Raw genomic sequence first — 25,328 nt, forward strand, 5'->3', positions numbered from 1 at the left:
CTTTTCTCCTGCTGTGTTTGAATACTAATAGAGTGTTTCAGCACAATCACAATACCCTAATGGCAATTAGATTCTTTTGTTTAGTTTCCACAGGGGCCCGTATCCAAACGATGTTTTTTTTTTTTTCTTATCATTGAGCAATTAAGAGTTATTTGTCTGTTAGATTGACATTTACAAAAGATTGGGCTTAATTATGGAAAAAAATATGACTGAGTCAGTAATGACCACTATTAAATGTTGCAGCGTACAAAAGACTTTTCTTTTATATGAAACAAAAGGATTTTCAACATTACTATTGCATAAAATCCTTTGTTCTGCAATGCCTTTTAAAAGTAGTCATGCCTTTTGAACTTTTCATGTTTTGTCATGATACAACTACAAATTTTACTGTATTTCATTACTGTATTTTTTGTGTGTTAGGAACAAGTAGTGCCTAGTTGTAAAGGGGATGGAAAATTATAAATGGTTTTCAAATCTAAACCATTCTATTGTAGCTTTATACCTCTGCCTGACAGCTTAGAGGTTGTTGTCCTGTCAGAAGGGGAATCTCTATCCTACTCTCAAGTATTTTGCAAGCCTGTGCAAGTTTTCTTCTAGGATTTCCCTGTAAATAGCTCCATCCATGTTTACTGACCAGCTTTCCCCCCCACACATGACTGGGCCCTCTCCACACATGACCCTCTGTTTGACCAGCTTGTCAGTTTAGGTGGACATTTATTTACTAATTAGGTTTCAGAAGGCAACTGAAGACTGAATCTAATTTAGGGGTTTCAGAGTAAAATGGGCAAATGCACACCAGACGGTTTTTATCTATAAAACATTTGAAAACCACGTATCCCCTTTATTCCACTTCACAATCATCTGCTACTTTGTGTTGGTCTATCACATAAAATGCCAATAAAGCACATTCAGGTTTGTCGTTGTGATCTGACAAAATAACAAAACATGCAAGGAATACTTTTGCAAGGTCTCAAGGTCAGACTGGTTGTCAACACAGTGGCGCTGACCAGACATAAACTGGAACAAAAACAGCTGAAGGAGAGTCACCCATTAAAATGTTCTCAAACCAGTTAATTGTTATGTTCAATGCAAACGTCCTGCAAAATACAGTAAACAGTATTTTAAATTTCACACACTGCTTTTTTTTTTTCTCACAACTTTTTTTTACACCAAGGACAGACCTACAGATGCATGTAAGCAAGCAAAGTAACTTCATCCTCAGTTACATACAATGAACATGCATGCATTTCTGATTGAAAGAACACAACTGTCAGTTTAACACAAATTGTGGAAAATAAAAACACTCACACACCAGACTTGAGTGTCTTGAAGGTGATGGAAAATCTTTGTAATGCTTTTGGAAAATCGAACCTATCATTTCTGGTTGGCTGAATGTGGGCCGCAAAATGTGAAACCAAACTATGCATGAATGTAAACAAAACACAGATTAAGCAAGGGCTCTCGTGAACAACCGGTAGAACTTCATTGGGTGTATTACACAACAAATAATCATATATGGGCTCATGTGTTTTTGAACATGTCCCAGATGGCATTTTCAATATAGGCCCATCAGGATGTGTAAAGAAGGACAGCAATTTCAGGAGAAACACATGGAAACCTTCAGTTCACATCATTAGTTCTGTCTGCCACCTTGTCAGTGTATTTATAGTCCTATTCATCCATCAACAGGTCAATGACATAGTCTGCCAATGGCATCCTTCTCCTTCAGTCCCACAAGGTATCACTACTGCAGCCTACTAGCACTGGGACCAGCTGGGGGACTTTCCTACAGCGATGTTCTGTTTCAAGCTGATGATCTGGACCAAGCAGCTCCAGGTTACTAACAGATATTGTAAGGACAGAGATGCATGTACAGTAAAACAAGCAAGGGTATGGCTCAGACCATAAATACTCATACTATAAGGATAGACAGAAGCCTATTTGTGTCCCGTGTCCTTGCATGCAGGGTGTATATAAATAATGCAGCACGTGTATGAGGCCCATGTTGCTGGATATTTACCAGAAAAACTGGAAATCTGGTGTTGTGCTCCCCTTGGTGCAGTGTACTAACACACATAGCGTGGCATATTCTCTGTTGAAAGCACAGAGTGAGAGTGGGAGTTGGAGAAGAGCTGAGTGGCAGAGTGGAGGGGAGGCTTGGTGGGCTGAACGTTGTTTACCTGTCAGCTGGCATTGATTAATCTTGTGTTCGGTGAGATCGCTCAGCGACTCGAACACCTGCCGGCAGCTGTCGCAGCTGTGCAGCGCAGGCTCCTCGTCCTCCTCCTCTCCCTCCTCTCCTTCCTCTAGAGAGAGCAGCCTCTTTCTCAGATGCCCGGCCTCACCATCTTCCGCCACCCTCTCGAGGGCGCACTCTGGATCTGCGGAGCCACAGGAAATGACAGTACCACATAGTCAGAAGGGTGACCCGCACATTGAGGTACTACAGCTTCCTCTGGGTGACAATAAAATTGATTTCTAGACTCTGGATTTAATAAAAACAATAATAAAAGCTGTAATAAAAATGCAGGTTCAATTTGGACCTCTGTAACTCAACCACTCGTGCCATAACAGAAGTGTTGGGCAGGTGGGGTGAGAAAAATACAAGCAGAGAAGGTGGCACACACACTCATATCTAACACATAGACACACACTCTTGTTATTAGAAATGGTTTTACGTTGTGTTTGCCCTGCTTCACCCAAGCAAAACTTTAGTATATGAAACTAGACTGATGGGAATATGTGTAGTTAATAAATCTGGGATTGCAGTTTTTGGGTGGACCAAAGAAATATGAAATTTCACCAAGCGAGTGTTGAAGTGCTTCAATCAGCATCTATCAAAAGACACAGACAAAGCCAGAGCTGTGGATATTCAGAGTGCAGCTTCGTTTAAAAAATGCAGAAAACTGAGATTGTTGTGCATTAGATTGTCCTCACAACACAGTTGTTTAAATTATTCAGCCTTGCTTGCAGGCACCCGCGGGTCGTGCACATCAATATTCTTCAATCCATCTGCAGTTTGTCTCTTGTTGTCTTTGTGTTGCAGCAACGCCAAGGGTAAGCCACTGACTACTCTGAGCCAGGACTAGTAACCATCTTTCAAATAACTCGCCAAATCTGTAGTTTTCAATATAATGCAGAAAGATTTTGATGCCAGTCTGATTAAAAGGCAGCACTCTCAGTCAAACAGTGTTGTCAACCAGGTTATGTTTTGTCAGGGAGAAGAACCTTTGCACTTTACCAGCAGCCATTTTAAGCCCCACTGATGAAAGTGTTCTTCAGCTTGTCTGAAAACTCTGCAGGGGAATATTAGGTGAAAGCCTGTTTTTTTTCATCCAGCAAACCGTTAACAGCACCTGAGGGTAAAGAGAGTGTGGCACTGACATGCAAAGGTGCGGGCGTTCATATATTGGGTTGTATAGCAGCCATTTTAAGACCTCCTTCTCTTATATTGTGAAATTCCTCTAGGAAAGGCGTTCCAGAACTCATCAAGGCCACCCAGGATTTTTCCTTTCCCCCACTTGTGCCAAGTATTGATGTAAAATCACACCCTCCATTGTCCTTCCCTCTTGGCGACGGAGGCTCTCGGAACATGCCCTCTAAAAATATCAGCGCCGTGGTCCCAGGTGGGACCATGCAGAACAGAACAGAAGGTGTTTCAAGAAAATGAAAATCCCAACCCAATCCTCGCAAACCCAGGCCTTTCTTGCTCTTGGGGAAATACTTCTGACTGAGGCCAAAAGCCACACACTATAGACTTCTGATTCATCCACACATGCAAGCACTGAATTTGTAGTATAAACTGGAAACTGAACACTTACACTATATAATTTGTTTCTCACAGACAGTCTGTGGAGAAGGTTAAGACTTATTTTTTTTTTTTTTCAAATCCATTCATGAATCATTCAATTATTAAATATCATAGCCTCATTTTATCAGGGAAAACTACTGATGACCACATTCAAGCAGTTCATGCTTTACAGTGTCTTATAAAAACAGTCATACCTTTGAACTATTTCACATTTTGTCGCATTATTACCACTAACTCCATGTATTTTATCGGGATTTTATGAGATGGACCAACACAAAGTAGCACATAATTGTGGAGTGGGAAGAAAATTATTCATGTTTTGCTTGCAAATTTAATATCAGAAGAGTGTCATCAATTAATACTTTGTAGAAACTCCCTTCACTGGGGAATGTATTTACCAGCTTTGCACTTCTAGAGACTAAAATATTTGCAAAATAGCCCAAACTCAGTTGGATTGGATGGTTATTGTTCGTGAACAGCAATTTCAAAGTTTTGCCACAGATTCTTGGTTGGAATTAGGGATGGATTAGGGATTAGACTTTGACTGGGCCCTCTCTAACACATAAATATGTTTTGATGTAAACCATTTCATAGTGACACTGGCTGTATGTTTAGTTGTTGTCCTGTGCGAAGGTAACTCCTCACTCCAGTATGGTCACTTCTTGTGGCCTTATGGAGCTTCATAAAGGATAGATTTGTGGAGTGCATGACTAGTTTTCTTATCAACAAATTCTCCCAACTGGACAGTGCTTCGCAGTAGCTCTCTCAGACTTACAGTGGTCTTTTGGCTGCTTGACTGATTAATGCTCTCCTTGCCTGGCCTGTCAGTTTAAGTTGGCTACCTTGTCTTGGAAGATTTGAAACTGTTCTATGCAATTTCCAATTTTGGATCATTGATTGAACATTGCCTCTTGAGATGTTCAGAGTTTGAAATATTGTTTTATAATCTAACAATGCTCTAAACTTCTCTACAACTTTATCCCTAACTTGTCTGCTGTGTTTCTTGGTCTTCATTATGCTGTTCTTTCACTAATGCTCTTAAAAAAGCTCTAAGGCCTTCACAGAACAGCTAGATTAATACTAAAATGAAATTACACAAAGATAGACTCAGGTGGATTTACTAATTAGGTGACCTCAGGTCAAATGTTTATACTAGATTTTTTTTCTGGATATCAAAGTAAATGGGGTTGAATATAAATGCACAATGCTGTGGCTTCCACTGAAACCAAGCTTGGTCAGTTTGCTAGACAGAGCAGAGTGACCTCCAGTGCACCTGTCTAAAGAGTAGCTGGAAGCATAAATTCTAACATGCAAGGAACTGGTGGTGAGTTTGTTAGGAAACTGGGACTTGATGTTGTGTATGTATGTTTGTCAGGGGTGGTGGTGGGGGTTAAGGTTACAGGGCAAGGTCACGTCCAACCCAGGGATTAAAGAGCCACATCAATACTGAGGTTCCTGTGTCTCTGGGCCTCATACAGTAATCTATCAGATCAGGACATCCTCTTCTACCAGTCTCTGCAGGCTGGACAGTCGATCAATACCCGCATGCTTAGAATGGCTGACAATCACATGCGAAATACTGGGGGAAGATGTACAACATTCTGAGACGTTTTTCATCAGACCCTAACATCCGTGTTAATTTGAATCATCAAAATGGCATGATTGGTGCAAAAGGACCAGTGAGAGGGCACACCGACTGCTGATCCATAGTTAGATAAAAGCAGTCTGAAGACGGATCATAGCTGTAACTGAGAAATTATTCATGTAGGGGTGGGGTGCTAGGGCCACACGGGGATAATGAGAGCTCACCAAAAAGATTTCTATAGATGAATTTCCAATCTTTAGCGAACTAAAAGCGCATTAATCCTGGGCTCATAAAATGTGGGGATCTGAATGGTTATTGACATCTTTACAGCCATGTAATATCGCACCGAGTCCAAAATACATCAATCATGTGGACACTTGTGGTGCCTGGTGACATTTATCATGCCACAACTTTCATCTTTGAGACTTGAGGAGTCTTTTGGACCCCCCATCCCTATATTATTGAATATTTCTGCTCTTAAATATTTATAACCTTTTAATTGATATTCTCGTTTCTGTTCCATTAGACCCACTGGGGAGCTGTGGTCCCTGGCAGGGAATCTCCACCATTGTCTGGCCCACACACTGAGACAGGTAGAGACACTGACCACAGGGAAAGAGGAAGGGCATGAACCCACAGGAATGAAATGGAAGAAAAACCTATAAAGCAATAAAATGAGCATGGCATGGGTTGATTACTGGTATGAAGTTACAGAAAGGTTTAAAAATGCTACAGTTTTTTGTCATACCATTCTTATGGTCAAAAGTTGTTTTATTTTGACAGAGTAACTGGCAGAGAGACTGGAGATTTTTTGGCTGTATAGAGGATAGAGTAGTAAAACACTGCCTTTCCCCCATTGATTGCTGCACACTGTTGGCCAGATGGCTAAGAGAAGATTTCTACACTTTATCTTCGTTTTAAATAAGGACAAATATTTCCGATCACAAAAAACATGTACAATCATGCTGGTCAGCTGGCTGAAATAAAGTTGCTATACTATCCACTCCATTACTAGACGGAACAAAAAAGACAAATTCAGGACACTGAAGACAAAAAGACAAAAACATGGACACTCATGGTGTGAAAACTACAGTGTGCAACGAATCACTCTTACGAAGGTAATGCTGCTTTATATAACTGTTGGCGATTAAGCAACCAACTACAGCTTGTCATGATTTGAGGTTGGCCACACAAGCAGATAGGCTGACTAATTAACCAGCTGATTCCAGCTTTTTGTATTTGTGCAACTATAATGAGCAGTATGGAAAATGGTACAATGTTTTTCTATTTAAATTAAAAACTAACCATTAAATTAAAAAAATAAAAATAAAAAACTTGTATTTGTTTAGTATTATTATTATTAGTAGTAGTAGTAGCAGTAGTAGTAGAAGTAGTAATATAAGTGGTCATTTTTTGTTTTAAACATATTAAAGCAACAGTAATAACATATACATACATACAGGTACTGTAGTCATACACCTAGAAGATTTAACATTGAAATAATTTTCATCTAACCAAGATGTTTGTTTCTGATAAAACTGAAGCAGAAAGATCAATTTTGTAAAATGTTTTTTATGTACATTTTATTCAAACTCGCATGTCAAAAATAATTTACACCCTTCTCAAAAATCAATGGAAAAATCTTTATTAACATTACAGCAATCACACATTTCTTATATTAAGTAGACCATCTTCTTGCATGGTTCCACTGATATTTTGTTAATTTATCTTTGAGGTTGGATCCAATCCCTCCATAGATTCTCAATTTGATTCAAGTCTTACGACCTAACTGAAAATATATGCATACATACATACATACACATGCAAATAATTATTTCAACTATTTAAAGTTTAATTTAACTATATAAATGCTAAATATAGCATTATTATATTTGTAATAATCAAGTGCCACATTTATTTTTTCTCCATTAAATTGAAGCAATTATATGAGGTGACACATTTTGCTTTCAATTTTTGTGCTGATATCATGGTTCCGTGAAATTGTAGTTTTTTTTACTAAAAATTATCGTAGTGTGAGAATTTCATACCAGCTCATGCCTGACAATGACACAAACTTCAGCAAAGGTTGAACTTAATGGAGTCTTAATCAGAAAGGTTAACTCTGAATAAGAGCCCGGACTTCAACCTCATGGGGTAAATTTGTGTCTAACCCTAAGTGAAAAGGTTGGACAAAAGTATCAAGGTCCTACAACAAGGAAAAGATTCATGCATATTTCTCTTTAATTTGACATTCATCCAAATTTAGCAACAATATACAAAGCAGTATAAAAACACTGAGAGCTATTTTCTCAAATGCCTGCAGAAAAAAGTGTGTCGGCCTCAATCAGACTAAACCCTAAAGGAGCTTTCTTTGTGCAATGAAAGAACGTGGTGTCAAAAATATCATTACCAGCGCACCGATCCGCTCATTTCCCCACTTCCACCGTTTTCAAGAGATACTGATCTTACGACAGCCTCCCCCACCCCACGTACCCAACTCCCTCCCTAGCAAACCACCCTGCAACCACCCACCCCCAAGTTCAAATTAAGAATTTATTTTAACCAGTGAGCAGCTTCTGTCGACACGTGTCGGCGGGCCTGATCAAAGGTGAGCGCACTTCTTTATCAGAGAAGAGAGGCTGTCAGAAATAGGAGGACATTAAGATTGAATAACCTTCACAGGCTTGCCGGTACCTCATTATTTAGAAATCTAAAACTTCTGCTGAGCACCCAACATATATAGGTCACGCCACATTCTAATGCCACATGTGCCTCTGAGTGTACTCTCCTCTGTGTGGATGGGATTTAGGAGGCTCTTTGTCACATCCACTGATTCCCCCCATCATTAAAGAACATCATGATCCGGTCGACGAAGCTGCAAGCTTGAAACTTGCAAGACTCTTAGCGATTATTTACATGTAGGGAATGACTGTGGTGGTGAAGAAGGGGGGGTGGGGGACCCCAAGTCCTCCAGGTTCTTATTAAAGTACTAATTACAGCTTAATAACTAAGCAAAGGTGTTTGTCAAAAGCTGCTTTTCTAAATGCTCTGAGCACACAACAATTTTGCGTTTCAAACAACGCACCTATCTTATTATTTAGCACAAATAAAAAAATTCCTGTATATTTATGAAAACTTTATGATGCACGCTAAGCTGAGGTAAAAGTGATACAGGTGTCAAACAATTACAGTAGGAACAAACAATGAAGACAACACAGAGCGAGAGAGTGAGAGAGAGAGTACTGCATGACGAAAGCACAGGTATACAGTCAGCATCATCCGCCAGTAAAACCTGAACGCAGAGAAAAGACACAAATGTACAAAGAAACGGGGAAAATCAAAGCAGCCGAATGAGAAACAACATTTGAACATACCAAATGCTCTTTCTCTGTCTTACCAACTCCCTCACTGGAAGTGATAATATTGAACAGAGCGCCTTGCCATGCCATTAGTGCATGGAAACATCAAAGGAAATGAATAATAGAGTATGATTTTCTGAAGTGGTGGAGGGAAAGAGTCCCTTCCTCTTCCTGCCGTAGTGAGCCCTGCAGTACATAGATCTGTGGGCAGTAGAGTAGAGCCAGTCTCCGACGCCACACCATGACACCACACTACACCAACACCACAGCACCTAGCCAACACTTCAGATCTCTATAACACTTCTGAGTCCCCTCTGCTTTAACAGAGCTGAAACAATCTGACAGAAAAGGAAAAGCACAAATTAGTCTGACTACACCATGAGCATGAAAGATAGAAATATGAGATATATATGTGTATATTATACATATATATATATGTGTATATTATATATATATATATATATATATATATATATATATATATATATATATATATATATATATATATATGTGTGTGTGTATTTGTAAAAGGGAAGCACAAAGACAGAGCATGTGGTATAATTACATACAGGCTGTACAACAGTAAAGCCAAGCTGTAGATCTTAAGCTGCCCCAGACTCTCTTGGTAAAAAACCATACTGCCTCATTAAATTTCAGACATCAAGCTGTTCCTGCCTCTCTATACTATGCATTTTTAGTTTCTATTTGTTAGAGGAGCCCCTTTTGTTAGAATTTATCCTTTGCTTCTGCTAGTTATCAAATATGAAAGACAACCAAGACGCAGGACTTGCAACAAGCTTGCAGAGTCACAGAAGTCTGCAACTTATGATGGCAGGTCCTGAAACCCTGTCTGATTAAGCCATTGGCTTGTCAGAAGTCAAACAGCTTTTGTGGGTCTGTCTGTCAAAGTGCCAGATGGAGAAAAATCAGGTGAGCCCTTTCTGTTGCTTTTCAATTTGATGTTTTTAGCTGGAACGACCGCTGTTTGATTACCTGTGTTGAAACATTTTTAAAGTTGCAGGTGACGAGCTTGACAAGTTCTTAAAAGTTTTCAACTCGAAACAGCTCGTTTTCTCATTGACCGTTCGTCAATCCATGCACAAAATAAATCAGTCAGATGAAGTCAAATGAGGAAAGAGAGAAATTAATTTGTGCGCCCTCCTGATTTCTCCACAGGCAGACATCGATCATGCGGCGGCTGTCTCCCCTCACTCTGGAGATAGAGGCGATGGAGGGCTTGTGAGAGGGTAGATTCGTGTGTCTGAGGGGGTCGTTGTAATCAGGCACACTCATTAGCTCTGCCTTGGCTCTGGATGACAGGAGGTCTCTGAGGCAAGTTAGTCTCTTATGTCCAGCCCTCCATCTCTAGAGTTGAGGGTTAGAGGGGAAAAAGAGGTAGCTCCTTTTCACAAAAGAACCAACTAATAGCTATCAATACAGAGGTAAAAAAGGGAGGGGACCGTAATTGTGCTTTCGGTTAAACTGTCACATTATGGCAACAATCAAAGATTCCAGATCATATTCAACTTTTACAGTCTCACAGACACACACACCGCTCTGAAAACACAACTTATTCATTATCAAATTGGCACCTTATAACAACAGTTACTTTAACTGTAATTATTGTGTGATGCAAGTCAGTACACAACAATTACATCAATCATAGTTTGAAACACAAATAATATTTATTGATGATCTTTTGGAACCAACAGTGGAAAAGTAGTGCAAACTGATGTTAATCTTTTTGTTAGTTTGATGCTTTGTAAATATGATAAATTAGGGTTTATTCTGATTATCACAGAATAACAAATTCTTATATACTTTTCTATAGTATATTTTTTCACAATAACTATAAACTATATGATAAATTCCCATCCCTACTATGAACTCCAATAAGTTTTATTGTTACAAATAAAAGCAAAGGTTTTAAAAATCAGAAACAGTTTTAAAGAATCTGCAGTGTACAACTTCCAAGCACCGGGTAGGTATTAAGTGATTTGAGTCTTTTTATGCATTTCTAATTCTAATGCAGTTTTAAAACAAACAACAAAGCACAGATGATGCAGTCTTTTGTTGCTTTAATAGGGTTTAACAGAACAAGTACATTAAAGGTTTCACAAATTAGAAGTTGTTTTAAAGAAAATCTGTTCAGTGTAGAATTATGAAGCTCGTGTTTGATTAAATTTAAATTTTAAATTAGGGTTGATCAAATGCAGTCAAAGCCCCTTAAAATGTTTTTGAAATGTCCTATTATTTCAGTGCCAACACACACACACACACACACACGTATGTGAATTATGCACAGATTAAATCAATCTAAGTATTTTACATTTTGAACTAGAGGTGATCAAATGCAGTCCAGACTTATTATAAAACATAAAATTTAGTCCCAATAGGAAGCTTCAACGCAACTGCTAACATCTGCATTGTTAGCTGCCATTGGTTAGTCACATATGGTGTTCTTACAGCGTTTACAAATAATTTTCATCTTGTCTGTACCTCTGTCAGCCTTTTTTCACACTGAGTACCCAAAATGCTATCAGATAAATACTTTTAAAAGTGGTGAAGGCTTCTTTGATGCGTTTGAAACCAAGTATTGCCAGCCAGCCCAACAGAGTAGTCTGTCAACACCACAGGGAAACTCCAGAATTACTTCCTGTCTCACTTGAAAATAGGGGTCATAACAAATATACAGCAATCACCTTTATATCTGGGGCCAATTATTAGTAATGAACTTACATCATCACATGCTGACAGCAACTGGATAGATTTTCAAGAAACAGATGTTGATGGGGAATATTGTGGCGATAATGCAAGATCTTGTGGCATGAGATCTCTTTACACCAGCACTCCTTATACATAAAAGTTTTCAAAAGATCAAACATAGCTGAGCCAAGCAAGTATTTATAGTGCTTCACACAGCTTCAGCGTTTTGCACAGGAACAGTATGGGTAAATGCTGGACTAATGTGGCAGCCTAGGTGTACTCATGGTCCCCAGCCTGCTGGGCAAAACCATCCATATTGGGTTTAAAATAACCACGCCTGAGACTTAACCTTTACCAGAGACAAATGAAATGAAAATATACTGTGTGGTGCATCAGGAGCAGGCTTCATTCATAGGGGGCTTTCTGCTAGGCTGACCTGAATTACCGCTCTGTTCCTGGAGGGCCACTATGAATGGCACGCATGGAGACAGGACACATTCATCTGCGTAGCTCTATTTTACATCATACAGCGGGCTGGGAAACAAAGAGCATAAAAAAAAAAGCGAGAACACACAGAAACACAAGGACAGCTATGGGCACACCTGCATGCATGCAGATCTGACACACATGTATGTGCATTGTGTAAAGGCAAAGCACCACCTCTCTCCACTCTTCTTTGATGGAGAACACATGCAACCATACAGTTTGCGCCATGAAAACACCAAAATAAGGAACCTCATACTTTTTCATCACTCTTGTCCTAACAATGGTTTTACAGACAGACACAAACACACACAAGCACACACATACAGACATATGATCTATTTTCCAGCCGAAAATGATGAAATATGAAATGGAGCATTACCGCTTGGAATGGCAGTCTGCCCAGGACTGTGCTGGTCCTCTGTCACATTGTCTTCTACTGCCAGAAAAAGAGAGGGAGGGGGGGGAAATGGAAGGAAAGAAACAGTTAACAGTGAAAAACAACTTTGACAAATTGAGATTTTGGATTCTTTTTCTTCTATATGGAAACTAAAAGAGCTTTCAGATGCTCTCAACGGCTCAACCTGTGGTTTGGGAATCCACACAAGCCTTTCAAGTGTATGAGCTCTGGCAAAAAGGCAAACAGCCACACACGTAAATAACATATTGGACTAGGTAATGACGTGATGAATTATGAACATCTCCCTTGGAACGTCTTCTCAACATCAACAGTGACTACGCCAGAGAAAAAAAAAACACCTTGATGACTACATTAGTGAGACGATGGAGCAGCATGCTAGTTCAACAAATTAGAAGAGCAGATTACAGCGCACATAAAAATCAAAATGCACATGCCAAAAGTATCATACAGCGATGCAACTCTTTTTCTTGTCAATATCAATTGCCGGTTATCTTTAAAGTCTGACCTGCCTATTACCTTTAACTATAAGACATAAAATAAATATCTGCTACTGGTTCTCTTATGGAGGTAGCAGTGATTTGATTCTACCAAAAAATGAAGAAAGTACAAGTATATTCCTATATTCAGTAAGCCACCTTTATCTGTTTTTTTATCAAACTTATTCATTATATACTTTATTAAATTTAATTTTTGATGCATTTAATGAATAGGAAAAAGAAAAAACTCAAATATTTCTGGATTTGACCAGCTGATCACCGATCAAAGCTGATAAAGGGAAAGGTAGTCGAGTCCTGTCTTTGGTCGATTTATTGGTCCATTTCTAGTATTGTGAAATACCCAGCCTTGGTTGAATTTCTGTGTCACAACTGTCAAAGCAGCAGCAAAGTGTTTTTACTCTCGAACAGGGTGGTGAAAATACACAGACGGCTTGACAGAGACTCTGTTCATTAGGTGCATGGCAACTAAGTCACTTTTGACTTCTTGACAACAGCACTACCCTTGAAAAACACGACTTGTGTTTAGTTAAGGGTAGAACCTTTTTACATTGGAGCCTTTTTAGAGCTGGTGAGACTTCCTTGTGGCATGTCAAGCACAAGAAACGAAATGGATTTTAACAGCAGGAAGAGAACAAAAGAGTCTCCCACCTGTTCCATGTAAAATGAGGGTCTCACCGAGGACTTCATACGCCTCTGTGTTCCACCCCTGCAGTTGAAATGCATTCTCCATTATGTCTTTTCTTTCTAGCCTTTCATTTTCTTGGGCAAAGAGGATGCGAGTTGGTGGGTGGGTTGGGGTCTGACAGGACCTCCCAGTAGGGGAGTATGGCAGTGACTGCCAAAGCAGAAATTGGCACACTTATAAAATCGCACAAAATATCCTGTACTTTGCATAATTAAGATGGGGATCCTATGGTGGCAGAAGCCTTTTCCTCAGGGGAGTGAGAGTCCGTGTCAAGTAGGGTGACAAACATCAGGGGAAAAATGAAGAGGAGACAATTGAACTGTTTCTCATGAAGACAGAAAACAGCAGAACTATCTGTTTTCTTGCCAGCCTGTGCTGACTTCCAGAAAATAAACGTTTATGCTCTTTTTTTAAACAATTCCCTCAGACATTAATGTACTGCATATGGAAAATATGCAAAACAGCTGGTCAAAAGTCAGAAAATTAATTGATTCAATCAATTACAAAGTGGTAAATTAGATCTAGTTGGATAACACTGCGGTACTACGTCCCCTCAGAACCGGTGCTATTGCCTTCGGAGAAAACTCTTCCTGTTAAAGGAGGCCTCTGTGACTGACGCCCTGAGAGTTTAATGAGTTTCTGTAGCTCTGTTGAGCGCCTTGCATCTTGGATCATTTAAATGGGCTACAGATAGGGGGTCCTAATAAATCCCCCGCCGTTCTATCAGAGAATGGTGGCGGGAGCTAGAGTTTTTGTTTTGATTACCGTCACTGTTGGCGAGATGAGGGAGCTCAGGCAGAAAATTCTCTCTTACAATGCCATAAGAACTTAAACATTACGGCAGTTTGCGATGATTTGTCACCACTGTGAACTTATTAAAAGTTTTGCCATTTAAAGTAAACAACTTGCATTGCTGCGCAAACGCTTTTCTCATTTGTACCTGGCTGCTTGATAATTAACAGCCAGCTTGGAGCGATCGCGAAGGGTAAGCTGTCAAGTAAAGGGATGTTTTTAACAAGCTGGACTATGATTAACAGAGAGAACAGAGCAAATATAACTAGCGGAGGCTTTTTAATTAATATGTTCTTAAGCTTATGATTGGCTTGTAATGACTTGAGTAAAACTTAGTTCACAGTGTTGAGGACGCATCACTGCTATCAGTTAATTAATGTTTGACAAGGTACAGTGTATCACTCAGGCAACGACAGGCTGTAGTCATTGTGCTACGCATTGTTGATCCAGCACTGAACACATGGGACCATTTTGGCAAAGAACCTTTGATTTTCTAAATTTGCAGCAGAAATAAATGAAGTTCTGCAACATTTAATGTCATTAACCAACATATTGACCATACACACATGTAACTGTTATGAAATAGGCCCAGGATCTTTACTTTTTAATGTTTTGAAAGAACAATATGAAACAAAAACTACACAGAAGAGCTGACTAGAATAGCAGCAAAAAGCACTAATTGAAAATGCACACATAGGCACTTTTTTTTATCAAAGAAAAGAAATCCTACTGTGTAACACAATACAGAGAAGAGTGTGGATGTGCACGTAAAGATTTTGTAAATACAAAACGTTTTATGCTCTTTTTCCACAAGGATGACCACATGGTCGTGCTTGTTGGCCTTTGTATGGTGTGTCTGTGTGTGTCTGTGTGGGGGGGACTCGCAGACATTTAAACAGCCTCGAAGTGTGTTCCTGGATATGCGTGACTCATCTGCTTGGTTACAGCCAGCGTGGACGATACAGTGCCGAACACAATGGCTGTGTAATCCGCCCTGACTGACCGGGAAGGAGACGATCGCCACGGGGAGTACAACTCAATTTAGCTTGGGTCAAGAGGTCAACCCTCCTCAATTAGGGCCGGGGAGAAGGGAGGGAGGAGGACACGCACTGCACATGAATAACTTTCTTAATGAGCATTATTTGAACTGGTTATTAGTGTCATAAATAATATATAGTAGAAACCATGTTGATCATGTTGCATAATATTTGTAATTCTTCACGTACTGCCGGCGTTATGAGAATCAAATCATATAAAAAAAAGTAAAAAACCTTCACCAATTTTTTAAAGAAATCAATAATTTCATTATGCATGTTTTGCAAATTCAGCTTCCGGAATATATTAATACTATTCATCCTCATACTATTATATCAGACGCAGCAGTGGTACAAATCAGTCACTGTCTCTGACTCAGAAGTGTGTCTCCATGTGGCAGACAAGCCACGACAACAAGAGCGACACATGCCACAGAAAAAGGACAGATATCGGCCAGCTCCCGCGACACCCCGGTCCGACACACTCAGCCGCACGTCAAGATCACTGACAGGCGTGCTAATGGGATTTTTTCCATGGCTTCATCATAATTTCCTTAATGATAATTCTAAACCATATTTTTGTGTCACATTAGAAAAGCGTTAATGGGTGTTATGCTACAGATCGTTAATTGTGAACGGACTGAAATTTAAGGCATCTGAGGATGACGCAACTGTTAATAAGTAGTTCAGGAAAGAAGAGAAATAATATAAAACACAGTACATTTCTGCATCTTAATTAGAAGAGTCATTTATGACAATCCACACTAAAGATATTACATGCAAGATTGCATACAGAATAAAGAGTTAAATGAGTTTGGGAGTTATTGCTAACTAATAAAATTAACATTAAGGACATTTTTGCCCCATATTGCAAAAGAATATGTCTTAAGAGAGGAGGGGAATAAATGTTACACCAGTCTTAGTTCATTTTTGCATAAAAGAAATGTTTCAATTTGTTTGAATTTTCGAGTTAGTAAATTTTTTACATTTTTCTTTGACTTCTTCTTAAAAAAGTTTATTGTAAATCATTTAACTGGCATACATAAAAAGAAAAATTCAAAGGTGTTTAAGTGGACAGATTCACAGAAAATTTGCAACAATTTTTTATCTGTTTCAACATACTTCTTTAACAAATCAGTTATATGTAAGTCTTATTACAGGCTAAAATAACGTATTTCTTTTTCCTGTGACTACAGCAAGGCAACCCTCCAGAGTTTAACTTACATGGCAGCAAATTTCTGCTTCTTAAAAAAAGCATAAAATATTTAAGGTGTACATGACGCAGGCCTGATTTCAGGACAATCGCTATGCTCGCAGTAAATGGTGCGGAAAATGCATTCATACATGCAAACGACAGACCTGGAAACTTCTCTCCCTCAGCCAATGAACGTGCGAGTGCTGGGAGTGTCATTTGTGCTCGGAATAAAAATATCAACCTAGGCTGACATTATTCCGGAAGCACTGTAGAACAGGCAACGTGGCAATGGTCGTACAGGATTCAGGAGCGAGATCCTCCTTCCCTCACAGCTCACTGACTGCTGACCCAAAGCCACTGCGCATCAAAACAAAATTACAATGTGCCTACAGTTGAGAAACGCGAAAGGCTTGGGATTGAGTAAATGTCAGCAGCTGGGGTGAAGTGTTTGCATATAAGCGAATGATGTATGGTCTCGTCCTGTGCCATTTATTCCCCCAAGCAATAACGTAGCCGGATCTGTCTCTCAGACTTAATTGAAACGGGACTTGTAATGTTGCCCTTTTCCTCGATGGGACCAAAAAAACAGAACCTCTGACTCCCACAAGTCACCAAGACCGGGAAAGTGGGTGTGGGTGGGGGTTGGTCTATACAAGGGGTACAGCAAAAAAAAGGAAGAGAGCCAACTGTCAAAGCATTATTTTCTCATCTCCTCTCCTAGCACACCACGTCTGTGGTATCCATACACATGATGTCTGCATCTTTCATTTGCACCTGTTTATTCTGCACTCCGCAGGACAACGTGTTCTTTATGAGCACACTGACTGCTGCCCTAAAACAACATTCCAAAAAAGTGAAACCCGAATTCTGAAACCATGCTGCTATTCAGACACAGGCTCACACATGTCTGCATGAGACAGAAATATACAGAGGAAAAAAATACTGATATAAAATTAGACTGTCCAAAACATAGCCCTACAAATAAAATACTCAGTGCAGTCACTTAGTGATTCTGCAAACAGTGAGGAAGAATGCAACTATTTAAGAAAATGACAAGTTAAGTTATTATGTACATCTGTATGAGTGCGTCTCAGTCCCTGAGGAAAGACAGACAAAGAACAATAAATAACATCTGCCTGGCCTGGCTTGGGTCTGATCCAAAAAACAGGGAAATAACTCTGACGTATCTCTGCACTTCTGCCTCAGTTAAAGCAGTGAAAATGAATATGCAGAAGTAACTGCCCATTCCACCCCCCTATTTCAATTTTGACAACGACAAACACAAACAATGTCCTCACTCTGACTTCATTTGCATGTTGATTTGCTCACTCCGCGTCCCTTCTCTGTCGCACACGTCGATGTGCACAAATCTAAACAGATGTTCTCCTGAATACTTTCACACACACTTGTAGAATGCTGGCAAAATACATTATGTTTAAGTGATATGTCTTTTGAGGATAACCAGTGTCACACCACCTAACAAAAAAAGTAGAAGGAAAAAAACAGTCAATGCCAATCATGTCTGAGAAAATAAGAAATGTTTACATGGAGCTGTTTACTGCAACGAAGACGATTTTGAAAAAAACTGTGTGGACTCACATTTCCATCTCTCTCCTGGGTATTGATTTAAAATGGAGGCTGCATGAATGTACTACCGCAAGACCATGTAATCTTCTTTTGAGATGAAGACTTCCGAGAAAGGAAAGAAAAAAGAGGGGATAGAATGAAAGAGAAAATGGGAAGAGGGGGTCTACACACCACAAGCTGAGAAAGTGAAATTGTGGACAATTATTTGCTGAGCAAAATACAATGCCTGCCAGATGAACTGGAGCTCAAACTCTAAAACTCAGCAGCTTCCCCCCTTACACACACAAACACATTAAATATGTGACTCAGAAAAGTGTGAAGAGTACGTGCACATATTGCTCTGTGTTTCTGTCTGTATTTCACTTTCCCTCCCCCCTTTCTCATCAGTGACAAATGGTGGATCAAATTGCAAACCATTGCAACTGTGTAAAAGCCAAGGAGCCAAAGGGGGGTGAAAGGAAAATAGTGTTTAGAGTGGAAATTTTTCCACATTTGCATAATCTAACTTGTAAATAATTCAGACGTTGACACTGAAACTTTTTCAGATCCTTCTTTAAATTCTCTTTATATACACATGCACGCTTACACGCAGAGAAAGGGGTCACAAGACATCCCTTTTTCCCTTTCACATACAACATGTTTCCACCTCAGTTTCTCAGACAGATGTGCATCACGTGATCCAGCCCCCCATTCCATCAGACGACTCAAGATCCGACCTGGAGCGTCTTTAACGCATCCAGATGTGCGCCAGCGTCGCGCTCCGCTGTTGCTCTCTCTCTCTCTCTCTCCCCCCCTATCTTACATTCTCCATTGCCCTGCCCTTGCACTTTAACTGTCACTACAATACCAACCATAACTGAAGCCGATCAGCTTTTTAGAATTTAATTAGTAGCTATACAAATTTTAATTATCCCCTTTTCTAACGTGATGTCCGTATGCTGCCGCTCTTTTGTAGAAGATCGCATCGCATGCGTAAATAAAATGGAAAACACACACGTTTCCATCCCCTTAATAATAGCAAATGTTTTGAGAGAGCCAGTAAAAAACACACAGGCTTATTATCACTTACCTTTCAGTGATCTTGGTTTCGCTTGCTTGCGGCGCGACATCCTATAGAAAAGAAAACCCCCAGCTGAAGTTGCTCAGTTTCTGCCTTGTAAATTTCAGTGTAGGACGGGATAGTCTATAGGTATGATCTCTCTAATTCTCTGCCCTGTCTGAAAAATCGCGCCATTACAGAAAGATGCAACTTCCAGCCGTGCGTGGCCGCGCGGTGTGGACGCGAGTTTGCCTGTTATTTTATGATGAGTAGGTGGATGTTATAAAATCCAATTAGCCCCGATCGGTGTGTTTACAGTTGAGCTGGAAAAGTGCGAGAATGTACCGATCCCGTCATGCCGCGTCCTTTCTCCGGGAAAACACACACGCGTGTGGGCATGATGATCGCTCAGATAAGAGATGAAAAGCGGAATATTGCTATAAGCTTTTCGCTTCTCATCTCAAATGCATCCGCGTTAGAAAGGCATCTGCAAAACGCCTCCTGCGAGAACGCAAAAAAAGCAACACAACTGCCAAAAAATAAAAAAAGAGGAAAAATTATAATCACACTTTTTTTTTTTTTACTTCATATCCACCTAACAGCATTAAAACTACTGTAGACTCTTCCCTTTTCTCCCTCCGGTCAGCTAATCATGAATTAGGTTCGGGAATCTGATCTAAGTCTACGTCTAAATTGCTCTTAAAAGAGGTTGAAGAAGCAGAGAGAAGATGGAAGCTCCCTCCTCATCACAAACCTGCAAGGTCTTGGACTGCGCTGTCGCTCCGGTAGTCCACATAATAATGGAAAATGGAAGCAAGGCCCCCAAAGCCATCAGGATGGCTCCAGAGGGGGCCCCTACCCCGCAGGGACTCGCTCTGTACGTAATCACTGAGGAAATCATTGTCAGCCTGCCTGCACTCACACACAGACAGAGAGGCATGATTAAAATCCGAGGGATTGTGGCAAGATGCGGATTGCTGGATTCGGTCGGTCCCCGGATCTGGAGTCGAACTCTATACCCAGAGTCGGCTTACTCACCCTGGCGTCTCTTCTGCCTTCGTGCTCGCCGTCGGCCAGTCTCCGTCTACGGCAGACGGACTGGTCCCCCTTCTGGTAGAAATGGTTAAGCAGAAAGACATTTTCTGTGTGGCTGTTGGGTTGCATGTATGAAAAATACTAGTGTGGAATTTCAAAGAGATATTGCATGACCTTTATGTGAAGAGATATAATTGTCAATAAAAAAAGATGTTATAAAAACAATGACATATATACTTATATGTTACATATATACATATATGTATTATGTGTTTTGTATATGTCTTTCTTTCTTTCTTTCTTTCTTTCTTTCTTTCTTTATTTATTTATTTCCTTTATTCGATTTCAAAGGTGCACCGAAGAAGCCTACACCCTCACCTGCCTGCAGTTGCCCGGGCCCCTGTACTATACCCTGCTATGTGAAAATGAGATCCAGAGAGGAGCCCTGCGGTTGAGTCTGCAGAATCACAGGCTCGCAACAGCTCTTTCCACTTTCAGTGCATTTCTGTTTGGGCAGAACCATATGTAAGAGAATAGTCAGGATTTTCCTGGTTGCAGACCTATAGGGGGAAGGAGAGACGAAGTCAAAAGGGCAACTCCAAGTGTGTGCCACTGTAGGAGAAGGAAAATTAACAGCAACCCTTGATAGCCTTTACTTTGGCCGTATCTAGTTTTGTGAAAAGAAAATTCACAGTAAAAAGTTATCTACAACTGTAAAAGTTAATGATGTGAGTACACATTAGGCTTGGTCTTGTTGTACAGGGTATCGCTGCACTTTTCCTTCGAGTCCATAATGAGGTTATATAACACTAAGGATATCTAGGGTAAGCAGCTAGTGTACAGGAAAATAAATGTTAAAGAAATTTCATAGCTACAATGAAGAGAAAGCATATTCTTGCAACCAAAAATGTTAATGTATTTTATTGAGAGTTTATGTGGTACAAAACAAAATATTTCTATAATCCTGAAGTTAAGGGAAAACCATTAACAAATAAAAAGTGTTGAAAGGTTTGCTGTATTGTTTTCAGCTTTTCTACTCTGTCACCCATAAATAAAAAGAAATAGTGCATCAGTTGCTTGAGAAGTCATCTAAGTAGCAGTCCATCACTACGTAATCCATTATTAGCATAAATCCAGCTGTTCTGTGAACACCACAGAGAATTGTAAGATAACATTTGTGAAAAGTCAGCATTGTAAAGACCAAGGAACACACCAGACAGATCAGTGGTCAAGATGTGGATAACTTTATAGCCAGGTCAGGTTATAAAGCCACATCCAAAGCTTCGAACAAATCCCTGGACACTGTTTAATCCATAATATGAAAATGGTAAGACTATGGCAAAACTGCAAATTGGCCAAGACGTGTCTGGCTATTTAAACTAACAGGAGAGCATTAGTCAAAGAAACAGCCAAGTGATCCACAGTAACTCTGGATAGGGTGCACAGATCTACAGCTCAGGTATGTTGGCAGAAAAGCTGTTAGTCACCACCTCAACAAATCTGGGCTGTAAGAGATGAGTGGCAGGAAAGAAAACCATTATTCAAGGAATGTCATAAGAAGTGCATTTTGGCACAATCCAAGTCAGGTTCAGAGCACACATGTGGAAGAAAGGACTGGTCAGATAACACCCAAAATTGAACTTTTAGGCCTACATCTAAAATGCTGTGTCTTGGAAAACTAACACTTCACATCACTCTGAACTCATCACCCCCACCATGAAACATGTTGGAGGCAGCTTCAAGCTGTGGTGATACTTTTCTTCAGTGGGGACAGGGTCTCCACAGGGTGCTGGTCAGAATTGATGGAAATGGATGGAGCTAAATACACTGCTCAAAAAAATAAAGGGAACAATCAAATAATACATCCTAGATCTGAATGAATGAAATATTCTTATTGAATACTTTGTTCTGTACAAAGTTGAATGTGCTGACAACAAAATCACACAAAATTCATCAATGGAAATCAAATTTATAAACCAATGGAGGCCTGGATTTGGAGACACACACAAAATTAAAGTGGAAATGTTGCGGTGGGTTTTGGATCGGACCAAAGTGCAGACAAGAGCTTGGCAGATCTGGCAGCTGCAGGAACTCATGGAAAAACGTAGCATTGATTTACAACCGAAGCATAAGCAAAGCATAGTCATGGTAGGGAACGGGGTTGTGACGAACAGGAACCAGCAACAAACAATGACACAAAACAAACTAATATACTGAGGGATAACAAAGGGCAGTAATCAGAGAAAACAGGGAACAGGTGTGACAAGGAGGCAGGGAGGCAGAAGGAAGAGGTGACTGAGCATGGGCAAAGTAACTAACAAAACAATAAACACAGACCAAGCAAACCTATAGACAAAGATAAATAATCAAATGGTGAATAAGAAAACTAGAATAATCATGAACTAAAGTAAACAGAGAAATTAGAGGGAACATAGGAACAACAATAACAACCTGAAAACAAACAAAGAACCCATAAAGAAAACCTGAATACAAAAGTAAACAAACCTAACCACACTGACTGAAATAACTGGAAAGGAAACAGAAAATAAACTAGTAAACAAGAGTGCAAAGGAACAAATACTAAAACATAAATAAACACAAAGATACTAAAAAAGAAATTAAACTAGAGAATCCAAGGAAGACAAATAACTATAATAATAATAATAATAATAATAAACCATACAAAGTAAGAAAACAACCATAAAGGAACTTAAGAAGGAAAACACTAGGAGGCGGTAGAGGGAGAAAAAGAACAAATAAACATGATACAAAAAACAAAATAGAAATATCTAGGCAAAAGGTAAACAAACACAAAGCCACAAACAAAGTCCAAAAATGTCACTCCGTGACAGGAAAAACACACTACAGGTTGATTCAACTTTGATGTAATGTCCTTAAAACAAGTCAAAATGAGGCTCAGTATTGTGTGTGGCCTCCACGTGTCTGTATGACCTCCCTACAACGCCTGGGCATGCTCTAGATGAGACGGCAGATGGTCTCCTGAGGGATTTCCTCCCAGACCTGGACTAAAGCATCCGCCAACTCCTGGACAGTCTGTGGTGCAACGTGACGTTGGTGGATGGAGCGAGACATGATGTCCCAGATGTGCTCAATCGGATTCAGGTCTGGGGAACGGGCGGGCCAGTCCATAGCTTCAATGTCTTCATCTTGCAGGAACTGCTGACACACTCTAGCCACATGAGGTCTAGCATTGTCCTGCATTAGGAGAAACCCAGGGCCAACCGCACCAGCATATGGTCTCACAAGGGGTCTGAGGATCTCATCTCGGTACCTAATGGCAGTCAGGCTACCTCTGGCAAGCACATGGAGGGCCATGCGACCCTCCAAAAAATGCCACCCCAAACCATTACTGACCCATTGCCAAACCGGTCATGCTGAAGGATGTTGCAGGCAGCAGATCGCTCTCCACGGTGTCTCCAGACTCTGTCACGTCTGTCACATGTGCTCAGTGTGAACCTGCTTTCATTTGTGAAGAGCACAGGGCGCCAGTGGCAAATTTGCCAATCCTGGTGTTCTCTGGCAAATGCCAAGCGTCCTGCACGGTGTTGGGCTGTGAGCACAACCCCCATTTGTGGATGTTGGGCCCTCATACCATCCTCATGGAGTCGGTTTCTAACCGTTTGTGCAGACAAATGCACATTCGTGGCCTGCTGGAGGTCATTTTGAAGGGCTCTGGCAGTGCTCCTTCAGTTCCTCCTTACACAAAGGCAGAGGTAGTGGTCCTGCTGCTGGGTTGTTGCCCTCCTACGGCCTCCTCCACGTCTCCTGGTGTACTGGCCTGTCTCCTGGTAGTGCCTCCAGGCTCTGGACACTACGCTGACAGACACAGCAAACCTTCTTGCCACAGCTCGCATTGATGTGCCATCCTGGATGAGCTGCACTACCTGAGCCACTTGTGTGGGTTGTAGAGTCCGTCTCATGCTACCACGAGTGTGAAAGCACCACCAACATTCAAAAGTGACTAAAACATCAGCCAGAAAGCATAGGTACTGAGAAGTGGTCTGTGGTCCCCACCTGCAGAACCACTCCTTTATTGAGTGTCTTGCTAATCTCCAAAGATTTCCCCCTGTTGTCTATTCTATTTGGACAACATCATGTGAAATTGATTGTTAATCAGTGTTGCTTCCTAAGTGGACAGTTTGATTTCACAGAAGTTTGCTTTACTTGGAGTTATATTGTGTTGTTTAAGTGTTCCCTTTATTTGTTTGAGCAGTGTACAATGCAAGAAGAAAAACCTCGAGGGTGGAAAGACCCGGAGTCTGGGGTGGAGGTTCATCTTCCAGCAAGACAGAAATCCTAAACATTGAGCCAGAGTTACAATGGAAATGTCACGATGTGGTTTTGGATCGGACCAAAGAGCAGACAAGAGCTCGGCAGGATCATTTTTGTAATTCAAAGATTTATTTACAAGGTCAAAAACGTAGCAAAATCACTGCAGGTTTCCCAAGGCAAGATGTGGCAATAAACAAAGCATAATCATGGATGAGAACGAGGTGTGACGAACACAAGGAACCAGCAACAAACAATGACACAAAACCAACTAATATACTGAGGGATAACAAAGGGCAGGTAATCAGAGAAAACAGGGAACAGGTGTGATTAGGAGGCAGGGAAGCAGAAGGAACAGGTGAAAACAAATGCAAAGGCTGAGGATGGGCAAAGTAACTAATAAACAAAAAACAGAAACACAGACCAAGCAAACCTATAGACAAAGATAAATAATCAAATGGGGAATAAGAAAACAACCATAAAAGAACTTAAGAAGAAAACACTAGGAGGTGGAAGAGGGAGAAAAGAAAGCATGATACAAAAACCGAAATAGAAACATCTAAGCAAAAGGTAAACAAACACAAAGCCACAAACAGAGTCCAAAAATGTCACTCCGTGACAGGAAAGGTCTATATCAAAGCACATTAATTTATTAGAAATGGCCAGTCAAGGTCCAGACCTAAATCTGTTTGATAAACTATAGCAAGAATTGAAATGCTCTATGCAGTCTGAACCTGAGCTATTTTACAGAGAAGAATGAGCAAAAAAAAATCAGCCTGTAGATGAGCAAAGAGCTTCAGCTGTTTTTC

At 40.3% G+C, this 25,328-nt stretch overlaps 1 protein-coding gene across 7 annotated transcripts in view; it reads right to left on the reverse strand.

Annotated features, from left to right (window-relative positions):
• LOC124869706 (zinc finger protein 521) overlaps positions 1–20,115 on the reverse strand; it is a 130,561-nt gene extending 110,446 nt beyond the window's left edge. The window contains exons 1-3 of one of the 7 annotated variants that reach the window (XM_047367763.1): positions 19,949–20,115; positions 12,327–12,380; positions 2,181–2,381 (exon numbers count right to left, since the gene is read on the reverse strand). Coding sequence is in view for 5 of the 7 variants with exons in the window: in XM_047367758.1 (XP_047223714.1) it covers positions 2,181–2,381; positions 12,327–12,383; positions 19,225–19,264 (298 nt within the window). In the remaining 2 variants the exon portion in view is untranslated. The other 6 variants (XM_047367762.1, XM_047367758.1, XM_047367760.1 and 3 more) reach the window with 6 other exon arrangements.
• Positions 20,116–25,328: the final 5,213 nt, after the last annotated feature.

The sequence above is a fragment of the Girardinichthys multiradiatus genome, chromosome 6 (assembly GCF_021462225.1).
Source record: "Girardinichthys multiradiatus isolate DD_20200921_A chromosome 6, DD_fGirMul_XY1, whole genome shotgun sequence".
Lineage (NCBI taxonomy): Eukaryota > Metazoa > Chordata > Actinopteri > Cyprinodontiformes > Goodeidae > Girardinichthys > Girardinichthys multiradiatus.